General features: G+C 36.8%; 1 protein-coding gene across 1 annotated transcript in view; it reads right to left on the bottom strand.

Annotated features, from left to right (window-relative positions):
- LOC149786075 (cation-independent mannose-6-phosphate receptor-like) overlaps nucleotides 1-12,433 on the bottom strand; it is a 185,168-nt gene that overhangs the window by 117,094 nt on the left and 55,641 nt on the right. The window contains exons 10-13 of the mRNA XM_089976368.1: nucleotides 9,636-9,785; nucleotides 8,389-8,526; nucleotides 7,757-7,931; nucleotides 588-878 (exon numbers count right to left, since the gene is read on the bottom strand). Of these exons, the coding sequence (XP_089832494.1) occupies nucleotides 588-878; nucleotides 7,757-7,931; nucleotides 8,389-8,526; nucleotides 9,636-9,785 (754 nt within the window). The remainder of the gene's footprint in view (nucleotides 1-587; nucleotides 879-7,756; nucleotides 7,932-8,388; nucleotides 8,527-9,635; nucleotides 9,786-12,433) is intronic.

Genomic DNA, 12,433 nt, shown 5'->3' on the forward strand with positions numbered 1-12,433 from the left:
AGACCCATCTACGTTCCAAGTTCTATGACTCCTGAGGTAACAATGACTGAGTAACTGACCTAATCATAAAACCTAATCAATGTCACTAAAGCATGACATCTAGGTCACAATGACCATTTTTTCTGGTACAATGGTATTGCACTCACTAAGATGCATCTACATACCAAACTGCATGGCACAAGGGCTGACAATGCCAGAGAAACTGACCAAATGCAAAACTGCCAAAGTAAATGAAACATGAAATTTACACCTACTTCTGGTAGAATGGCATTGCACTCACCAAGATACATCTACACATGAAACTGCATGACTGGTACTAATTATACCTGGGTATCTAACCTAAACATAAATGCCAATGAAGCATGACGATGAGGTCACAATGACCTACTGTTAGTTGACATGTGTGACACACACCAAAATGTATCTACACACAAAGCTGGAACTTAAAATGGCCGAGAAATTTAACATAAATACACAAGCCAATCAATAAGTAACAGAAGGATAGGTAGCATGTACAAACAGATGGACAAGTGTAACACTGCGTCCCTTTGACATATGTGTAGGGACATAAAATAGTTGACACTTACGTTGATAAATCATACTGGTTTTGAGTCTTTGGGTCTGTAAAGGCACATTCCACAGGCTCTGTTGGACAAGCATATTTGGTGTACCACACAAAGCTGTAGGTAAATTCTGTTTCTTTAAGAAGCTTAGGATTCCCCACCCCTGCCTGTGGGTCACATAGAAAGGCTATCTCTGCTTTCCTGGGTGTTGAGTTAGCATCATGGTAATGCTGGCCATTAATATATGTCAGGTTGAGCATACCATCATAATATGAAAGAACTGTTCCATTGTACTGCCCCAATATGAAGGCATCACTGCAAGAAAGTAAAGATATGTTATTTTTCAAGCAATGTTGATTGTAGATGCAAATTTTCAATATGATTTTTCTGATATTAAAGAAAATATAGTAATGGAGTAAAGTATGCTTCTTTATTTATACCTAATTGATCATAATTCCCTATCAGTCCTTCCACTACTTCACAAATCTAGCCCTCTTAAGTGAAATGGTGTAACAATGTTTTAACACTAACAGTGGTAAAATGTCTCTTTGTGTTGGCACCAAAAGTACTAAAATATTGTCTACTTACCAAAACAGACATCAGACAAGAATGGTCTTTCTATGGGTAGAGGGACTGGTGCCAAATTATTCATCGACTACTACTGGAACAAAAGTGTTGATTTTCCAGGAATGAAATGATGGACTAGGAGTACCCATATTATAACCAAAGAAGTATTATCAACTTATTTTAATCCAAAAACTTGGTTTCAAAAACATCACTCTGTTAAAATGAGTTTGGAGAATAGGTAAAAGGCGGAGATAAACTGTATCAATTTACACCAGAGTTAGCTGAGTTTTTTTTATTAATATGAGCTTGATGAGCATTTTTGGGTAAGGGATGGAAATTTTGGGTAAGGGATGGAAAACCAAAATGTGCAGTTGATTCAGTAGGATAAAGCAATATTCAAGACACCATACTTCCCTCCTTACAATTAAGATCAATTTTCACTCAGATTTCCTCACCTTCTCAATGACCTTGAGATTATCTGTGCAATTTGGAAGAGAAAGCTTAGCATTTCACTGTGGCAAAAAGTAGTCCACTATGGGTTAATCCCCATAGGCACATACTTGTTTGAAGGCTAGTGTGTGTTTAAATAGACCATTCCTGATACAATCAAAAGGCATTAGCATTGGCTTTTATCACCATGATACTGACATACATGGAATGCTCATGAATGGACCAAACCCAACTCATTTGGCTGAAGATGGAGACTAAATTCAGGCATACAAGTATCCATGCAGATCATGATTTCTGGTAGCTCATCCTCCAAAAGGTAAGAAAGATCCTCCCATCTGCTTTGATTGCTAAAGTACTGATTGGCATTTGAGTTTCATAAATGGCTGAAGCATGGCAAGAAGATCATGGCCACATTGACCCATGGGATAAATAGATTCCTGTGCTTGCTATTCCACTCTCAGACAGACTGAAGATATTATGAGGATGAACTTCAAGGCATGATCCTGACATACTCCTGTGAGAGAGCTTCTGAACTCCATGACTGGAGGAGTGAAAAGTTGTGTTAAGATAAAATGATATATGCCCTTGTAGAACAGGAACCTAAGGTGAAACAGAAGAAACAAGGATTTTGTGTCTTTGTATAAAAAGTTATCAATTTGTATTTTAGAGAATGTTGTACAGACAGTTCAACGTGTGGGATGTGGAGCTGGTCCAGGCGTGTGATACAAATGAGTCTTTGACTTGGGTAAAAACCCTGGGGCTAAGATACAGACCAGAAGGAAGTGGAGTAAACTGGCACACTGGATCCCTTGGAAGCTTCAGGAATTTCTGAAAGACCTGTGAATGTGAGCATAAAACCACATGTCTTGGGAGGTTTAAGCTGACAATAAAGTGTCCCTCTTGTACTGAGGATCGACCTTGGGGTAACAATCTTGAGTTTGGATGCCCATATTCATTGTGAGCAAAATACTCCTGAGAATGTGTAAAGAATGCCCTTTGCTGTAAAGTCAATTGGGAAATGATGAATTCTATCAGAAATGGCACACACAAGCATGACATTATTTTCTGTAGGAAGGTCAGTCGGGAGAAACTGGGCAAAAATCAGTCCTGCTCAACCTATGCATTGTTATCTTTCTCTCTGGGAAACTGTGCATTTTCTGAGGAGTAAGGTTTGAATGATAGTTTCATGAGTGCCTTGGAAGTGGTCTTCCTATTTCTCTGGTCCCTCTTTGGGAGCAAAGGCTTGGCTATGACTGCTGAGCCTAAATAAGGCTAGACTTTTTAACAGTCATCTTCCTGATTTCTTATGTGTGGTCATGGAACTGGAGACTCAAGATAAAGGCTAAGATGATTCATGTAGTGAACAGAATGGACATGTATAGGAAGACTTCTATCTCCATGTGACAGATGTCAATAGAAACAGCTATGGAATTGAATAACAAGTTCTGGGCTGTCCTATTCAGTAGAGAAGCCATGCAAAAGACCGAAACCCAGTCAATAACTACTACAAACCATTTGTTGCACATCAGACAAGGTTTCCAGTCCATGCTTATGAAAGCATTTCCAGACCTCAATGTTTCTGTTGGTGTCTGGGACTTTGGTGTGGATAACTGGCATACAAGTTTTAATTAAGGCAAGGTTAAAGTTAGATGGGAGTTATCACTGTGACAAAAAAGATCTGTTGACCCTGTGGTTTTCAAGTTGCTTTCAAAGCAGCACAAGATATCAGTGACTTGACCCAAGTGTTTTACCTGTTTGAAGGAGGCTGATTCCTCTTGGTTAAAATCTTAACATATGCAGATTACTGAAGTTGCTGAAAACAGTGAACAAGGTTTGGAATGTATCCATACTGTAAAAGAGGAATCTCAAAGTATTGGCTTTGAGCACCTACAAAGGACTATGTGGGGAATCATGCATCCAGGAAATGGAAATCACCATAACCAGCACTGTGTATTAGTGCTGGGCTAGAATGGAGATGGATTTCGTCAGCACTGGTCTCTACTACAATGGTTAGTTCAGTACTTGTTATTGTGATGGACTTGATCAGCAAATCAAGTACTAGTTGCATTATACATCAATGACAAAAATGGGTCCTGAAATGAATGTCAGGAAGACCTATGACCATACCTGGTGCCAGTGGTTCTTGGTGTAATACAAGACAATGCTGAAACAGCAATGGACAAGGAACAAGGCCAGCTGACATCAGGTCCCAAGGCCTGTTAACAGCGGTCAAAGGCTTAGATCACCACAGCTAATGCTAAGGTGCAGGTGCACTGAGGTTCTTCAGAGCTGGTTACCATGGCAATACTGGTCCAGCACCTGTACAGTGCTGGCATAATTGGAAGAGTGGTGGCAAATTGGGCAATAACGATTCTGGGGTTATGTGCAGGGCCTGAGGAGGCAAAGGATGATGGGCCTTTTTCTTCACCAGCAACTTCAGGGCCCCAGGTAACTGTGATCTTAATAACTTTGCTATCGAGGCAACATCAGCAGAAAGGTTGAAAGTGTCTGCATCTTGCGAATCTTTTGCTGGTTCTTTCATTAGACCTAGACCCATATTCTCATAACTTATATAGCAGGAACCTCATGCTCAAGCTAAAGTCTCAAAATTTAACACTATTTACCTCTGATAGGAATATAAAAAGTCTTGTGGAACTTTCAAATGTTTCATAACTTGGGTCCCTTAGCTAGTTTGCCACAAAGGTGCACCTTACGTACATCTATTTTGGGGTTTTGAAATCGAGCCTGAGTTTTGAGCTGAACAAGTTCAGAGTATATGGAACCAGGACAGCTGCTTAGCCAAAATTTGCCCATTTGTCCTCCAGCTACAAAGTGTGGATTTCACTGGTACAAAGTCTGACTGACATTCTGGTAGATCATGCATGTGATGTGTTTTGATAACCTTAAGCATAAACCCTTCAAAGCCCCATATTTAATTCTGCCCATTGTTAGTGTAATTAAGTAGAACAAAAAAAGGAATATATACAAGTGAAAACAGTCATGGATCATGCCAAGCTTATAGTGAAGCAGACTCTAAGAAACAGAAAATCATTGAAGGAACTGCAAAAAAGACCTAATTACTGAAAATAAATGATCATTTGCTTGAAAGCCAATTTTTTCAGTAATTTTGTTTCTCTGAGAATACTTACCAAATCACATTAATGTTTGGGATATAAGCCTGCTACCTTCCAAAGTCAGCTTTGCTAAAAGACAAAAGTTCATCTTTTCTGTGTGTATCCTGTACACAAAATGCTATAAATCTTACTCATTACCTCCCCTTAACTACAGCAAGTGTTGCTAGTTTTTAAGCTGAGCAATATATAAATGAGAATGTTCACATGGAGGGGTGGATGGAAGTGTTTTTAAGTAATGTGATCAGGTAAGTATTCCCAGGGGAACATAATTTACTGATAAACTTTGCTTTCTCCTTTGAATACATTCCTTGATCATATTAACATTAGGAGAGTAGGTAATCGGAGGTGGTAATGATAAGCATTCAACCTATACCATGGGTATCCTTCTAGGGAATAAAATGCTGGATTCCCTCTGTGAATGATAACCCATTCTCTAACTTAAAAGCAACACAGCCTATGGTCATCCTTATATCAGTTAAGATACTGATAATTCTTTTTACCAGCAGCCTCATTTTGATAACAAGATTTCATGATGGCTTCTGTAGCAGCCAGATGGGATATATGATGGCTGTTGTGGCAGCTAGATGGGATACAAGATCTCATTTAGGGTCAACTAGATATTATGATTCTTTTGGTGAAAATTTGATTTTTATGTGACCATCCATTCCCAAGTAATAGCAATAAAAAGATTTCAAGACTGGGATCATTTTTTTCTCTCAGAACAAACTAGATAACATAACAGATCTTTTGTTTAAAATCCAAAGCTGATTTGATTTTCCATTTAAAATGAGTCACGATTAGATATTAAAGATAACATGATGGTCATACTGGATATCAGATCACCATTTTCATTTAGGACTAACTATATACATCATAAGGAGTCTTTGATGAAAAACCCATGTTAATATGGCTATCCCTCCAGGAGGAGTAACAGTAACAAGTCCTGCACAAGTTTCACTTAAGAACAAACAGACATATGAAATCTTCTGGCAATAACACTGATAATTTAAATTTTCATTCACAAGGAGTAGTAATTAGATTTTCAAGACTGTCATTGTGGCAGCCATATTTGATGTCTGAGTAGCAGCATTTTCATCTAGGAAAAACCTGATACTGGGATGAGGGGCATCAAGCAGAGTGATCTAAAGTGTGCTCACCTTTACGAATCACTGCTATTCACCTCTGTCTGGATGGGTTTGAGTCTTGGGCTCAGCAATGTGGGTATGTGAGAAAACTTGCCTTTAATTTCGGTGGTTCTTACTAGACTTTACTGGGGTTCTTCCTTCACCAGTTATACTGACTGCCATGTATATTAGAAAGTGAAGATGCAATACAGTTAAATGCCAATATGTAATGCAAGTAATATTGAGCATCTGAGTCAGGAATTAACAAGGTGCTGTTTAGCTTTTTGTATGACAAAATAGACATAGGAGTGACAAAATATTTATCTACAATGAGAAAAACATGCAAATTTTTCCATGAGAAAATGGGAAATTATGCTACACTTCCATTGACAAAACTATTCAGATTGCTCAAACCTGAAAAGAATCACAAAAATGTATTTGCAAGGCCTCCTGAACAAGTGCACTGACTAGGCACAAGCAGAATTAATAACTGGCACCAACCCCATCCAAGGGCAAACCATTCTCATATCACTTCCTGCCTGATATATAATGTTTTAAAACTCGAGTCTTTTGACTAGTTATAACAGAAAGACAGTGTCTTTTTTCTTCACTCTGGAGTTTTGAACTGGTGGAACTACTCCAGATTTATCATGATCAGGTCATGTATTTGAGAAAGAAATTATAAAACATGAACCTAATGGTATTTTAAGTGACACTTGTACAATCATTAACCCTTTACCTCATGCAAGCGCCTTTGGAGGCCTCTACCTGATTCGCATACAAGTATCTTTTTGATGCCTCTACACCATTCTGATGGAAGCATCTTTTGATGTCTGCTGTAAACATCAGCCAGTTTGGGCGGGTTTCGTAGTGCCACCTTCGGGGAAAACCCCTTATTAGATATTAAATTCACTGGCGTGAATGACCATTACGTCAGATCATGTGGTCGCTGTTTATGCTCTGGTTGAAATCTGCTTTTTAAGGTAACTAAGTCTTATTCTCCACTCTCCAAAATGGAGGTCACGGATTTTGTTCAGTACTTACTCAAGTTTTCACGATTGGATTCACAACTATGAAAGCTTCAATAACTTAGGTAAAGGCTCTGATATTGATGTAGGCAGCAATTAGTGATGTAAACACAGACAAAGAACTTGTAAATTTCGAATATGAGAAATGGCAGTTATGGTTGGTCACACAGCTTCACTGACTTGAAGGTGAACAAGTTCTCTCAAGATTTTTAAAGCACATAAAGAATTCTTCTGTGAAAAATAATTATACAGCTATAACGATCAGATTTTACTCTTAAATCTTTCCATACATATTATATGTTACCAAAAATGTAAAATGGTTAAATTGCTGTTAAACGTAACATACACTACACTGCTTAACAGTTAACAGGCAGGCCTACGTGTATGGAGTTGAATAGGTAACAGGTGTTCTATTTATAGTGCACTGCACTGGATAACTTTGCTACATGTATATCGAAGAGCTAAAAAGCCATGCACTCTATGAAGTAAAGGGTTAAATACTGGAAGTAGCAAGAAAGTAATATCAATCCAAAAAATGTTCAAGTGATTCATGATTTTTTTGGCCACAAAATTATGCTTAAATTCTGTTGGCAGTACAACAAACATATCTGATTCACATATCAACATACAGTAGTGAACCCATGAATAAATTCAAAGTCCTTATTATTATTAGTAGTAGTAGGTGATTATTTTCAAAATTACTGTAATCATCACTACCTCCAGAAGCCCCACTACCACTATTTAAACTACTGCTGCTACTGCTACTAATACTATTGCTGCTGCTACTACTCCTCCTCCTCCTATCACTACCATCACTACAACTGAAACTGACACCCCCACTTTCATTTTACTGCCAACATTAAAACTTTTTACAGACATCTCAGACTTACTCTTTGGTTCCATTTTTCTTAGTCTGGCAGACACCTGGATTGCTTACTGCTCCATTATCACATAATGTGCCGGTAAGTGGTCCACACACATTTATGAAGTAATCATACATGCTGTCATTCGTTTGATAATAGGAACCACTGGGCTTTGTGAGCCGTGACATGTCAAAGTTATACCCTTAAAATTTAAAAAGGAATACTGTATTAATACAAATAATTAATCATTGATTTTAAAACAAAGATATTTTTGATAAAAATTAGTCCCCTATATTAAGAATCTGCTACATTGTTTATCCTGAAAATACATAAATTGATCAAAAGTTTACATCTCTCTGGCCAAATGTGTTAAGCAGCATCTCTTTTAAAAATGTTATCAATGAATATTTTTCTATTGGATGGTATATATAAGTAAAAAGAGCATAACAGCTGAATTTCTCAGACATATTTTACAGTTTCTATATACAACTTTTGCCAATGCTACCTTGAAGTGTATGTAATAAAGAACTACTATGTTACTATGTGTGTGAAAATTACTTTCACAAATTGATCTCTCATTAATTATCAGAAATGAATCAGGAAGTTTGTAATATTAAATCAACAAAGAAAATCTTTTACTTATGTACACTGTTACATACCAGCAACATCATCATACACCTTGCAGTTAGACCCCTTCTTACGTCCTAATATGCAAGCAGCTGCAGTGTACCACTGGAACTCATAAATACAGTGGTCATCAGACTTCCTGGTCAAAACAGGACCAGTCTGTAAATTACCTATAGTAAAGAATTGTCTGATAAGGATAAAAAAATCTCAGCCTGATCTGCCTGTCATGAATGTTAAAATTGTTTTATCTGACTAATTGTGACTACGAATGAAAAACATCTTAAAATTATCAATTTTGAAAGTTTCAATCTCATCTGTGTAAACACCACCAAAATATTGTGACCTTGATCTCTGACCTGATATTTATCTGATTGCAAACAGTAAATGTAGTCACAGTGTAAACAATAAATGCAGTCATACTGTAAACAAAAAATGTTTTCCTACTGAACTTTGAATCAGAGTTTAAATTCACTGTAGCCATAGTGAACTTTGACTCAGAATACATATTCATTGTAGTCATAGTGAACTTTGACTCAAGAGTTCCAATTCATTGTAGTCATAGTGAACTTTGACTCAGAATTCAAATTCATTGTAGTCATATTGAACTTTGATGCAGTTCAAATTCATAGATTCTTTGAATATACCAATGGACTGACATATTTAAAGACATACAGATGGAACTCTTTGACTACAGAGCTTTTTATCATCAACAATAGTCATGCAACAGTTATTTGGCAGTGCAAAATGAAAGGTCTATACAAGTAATTTACATTTAAGAGAAATGCAGATTTCTTCCACCAACAATTAGCTTTTCAACCTTTTAAAAACAAATTAGAATATCCTCCTGAAAAATAACCAAATTATATATCTGCCATTGTAAAGGACTTGTAGATGACTGAGTGACTGACTCAGGCAGTAAAAACTCCAAACCTCTGGAGTCCAAATACTACAAGGAAAACATTCCCACCAATCTGGCTGATAACGAGCCATTTAAAAATACTGTACTAAGACTAACAGTTACCAGGCAGCAAAGAAAGATCTACTTTTTTTTTTATATCAAAATGCAAGTATATTATCTCATACAAAACTGAACAAGAAATTATAGGTGCTATAGATTCCTTTTTGCCTTTCATGAGATGAGTGAACAAACATAACATTTTTTAAAGCAACATTTCTTTTCCTCAACAAATTTTTCATTAACAAGGTTGGGTTAGATGCAATTGGACTTAAAATCATGTTATTAGGCCTTAAATCTCAAGACCCTCAAGATAATACTTACCAGGTTTACAATTAAATGTAATGATGGACTGAATCTGCTTGCCATTAGAGCAGGAATCCCCTTTTGTGTAAGTCAACTGGATGGTTTTGGATGATGGATCATAAACTGGACTCTGGGTATACCGACCGAGATTTTTTACTGTGGCACCATCTGTAAAATAAGAAATTTATATTGGTTACTGTGGCACCATCTGTAAAATAAGAAATTTATATTGTACATGAGTCATGTAAAAAAAAGTAAATGTTAAGTTACATGATGTTAAGTGACAAAAAAACTTCTGCATAAATAAATAACATCTGAGGAGAACCATCGAAACAAATCCCCTCAAAAGCGGGTAAAACTATGTACGTGTATTAAGTTACTGAGAGGAACTAAAACATGAAATATCCACTTTCAATTTTTCAGCAAGTTTCCAAATGAATCACTTTCCAAATATAATTTTTTGAAAACTCAACTCTAATAGCACATGAATACATTTAATATTACAGATAGTAATATTAAAATACTTAATTCATATACATTTCAATCCAGATAATACATAATTCAAAGGACTGGTAAAATTATTACTGCTTAACTACTTTTCATGCAGAACAGCATCTCATTTTTTCCCCAAATGTCTGAAGGAATAAGACAACTGAACACTATTTTCTTATAAGATGAAGAAAAACTGAACTTCAATCAAGAGTTAATTTCTAGCTAAATAAGTACAAAATCTAATTTTTTCCATGTAACTTTATAGTTCGAGTTTACACTTTCACATTTTAAACAAGATGGGATACTTAAAGACATTTTACCTGTAAAAGAAAAAGAAAACAAAACCAATTATACACATACTTACAGAAATACAAGTTAAAAAGCAAAGAACTGTCTTCAAGATATACTCGTACACTAAATCCCAATAAATATCTATAAGTGACTATGATCACAAGCCAGTAAACTCCAAGGTCAGTTGGGTCTGGTTTTCAAAATGCCTTCACAAACATGTGAAGATGTTGGTAGTTGGACCTACACCATTTTCTTTCAGACTCAATTAAATATTCCCAGTAGAGTTTTTTTGAAAACCCCATGCCAATCCCTATTTAATGCAAGACGAGTAGTAATAACAACATCTCTGACATGGTCTCTATGGTGCCATGTTCACAGTAAGCTGAAAACCATTTTCATTCAGAACTAGCCACATGTTGCCCTAGTAAGTTTTAGTGAAACCCATGCCAATAAGACTCTCCATTCAGAAGAAATAGCCATATAAAGATTTTTGGGATGGCCATCAAAGCAGACATTTTGTAGGTTATATTAACATCATTTTAATGTAGGAATAATTCTATATCAAGAAAAAAGTGTTCTTGTTTTCTTCAAATGTCAGTGTGGCCTTTCATTCAGGAAAATTAGCTGTTTTGAGATTTTTAAAATAAGGGTAGGTCACAATGGCACATTTTCATTTAGGACCAACTACATGTAGTAAGACATTTTGTAACAACAACCCCATGTGGCTATCCCTTAAAGATAAACAGTGATAAAATTTTCAAAGTGGCCACCATTCAACTGCTCTATTTTTATTCAGGACTAGATCTCATGCCTTTCAATAAAAACACCATGTCTGTAGGACAAACTCTTCTGGAAAAGAAGTGATAAGAAGATTTTCAAGATGACCAACTACATAAAACGTTTTTCAATGAAAAGCAAAGTTTCAATTAAATTATGTTTCTCTGAGACTAGAAATATAAGCCTCCCAAATCCAGCCCTAGTTAAAGATGAAACTTTATCTGTTCTGTATCACACAATGGGCAAGAACTCGTGCCCATTACCTCCCGTTGCTGCCATTAGGGCTTGAGAGGTGACATCCGGCTTTCCCGCTTTCTTGTGAAGAACAAGTCAATTGTGCTTGTCCCAACTTGTTTCTGCCTGCTTCAAGCTGTGCTTGAGGTTTCAGAGAGGATCTTGCATGACCACTGTTCAAAACTTATCTACGACAAAAAGGAGCAAATGATGACTCTCTAACTGCCCACTGATGGTAACCAGTTCTTGGCTACAAAGCCTGGTCATGTCATGAGGATCACCGAATCATCCAATCAGAGATGAAGATCATTCAGGTTGCCTGAAAGGGCACATAACTCACTCACTTTGCATGCGAAAGCTAAAGCTATCAGGAAACAAGTTTTGTAAGATAACAGCTTCAGTGATGTCCTGGCTAAAGGCTAAAAAGTATCTAAATTGAGCCATTTTCAGATAGATTCCATTTAAAAAACAGGGTGAGGGACTGTGGTCCATTCAAATCAAAACTAGCAAGCAGGTATGATAGATCTTAATCATAACAAATCTCTGCCATGATGTCTAAACAGATCAGATATCATGGAGTGACAGCCTTTGATGGTAACTGGTGCCAACGTTTTTTCCTCATAGAGCCAAAGCAAAAGGTTAGCCATTATGGCAATAAATGGGATGATGCTATTGACTTGGCACCAGTCCCTGAAAACAAGCCTTCTAAGTGGAGGGTCTTCTTTCTCTCAAGATTCTCTCCACAACTGAATGTCTAAATTCTTACTCTCATGATGCTGTCCTGAAAAAACCCAGGCATGAAGGAGAAGACAGTCTGGGCAGTGGAGGAACACCTGCAACTGTGGTTGAGAAGATTTGGTTCAGGCATGATCAACTTCCTGGTTAGGTCTATTGCTAGGCATAATCAACTTCCTGGTTAGGCCTATTGCTAGATCGAGTAGATTACTGATCCAGGTCTTGTCTAATCTGAGAGGGGCTATCAGAATTATCTTGCACTTAGTTTTAGTACTTACCCCAGTGAC

This window comes from Sinohyriopsis cumingii, chromosome 12 (genome assembly GCF_028554795.1).
Source record: "Sinohyriopsis cumingii isolate HCF-2022 chromosome 12, ASM2855479v2, whole genome shotgun sequence".
In the NCBI taxonomy this organism is placed as follows: domain Eukaryota; kingdom Metazoa; phylum Mollusca; class Bivalvia; order Unionida; family Unionidae; genus Sinohyriopsis; species Sinohyriopsis cumingii.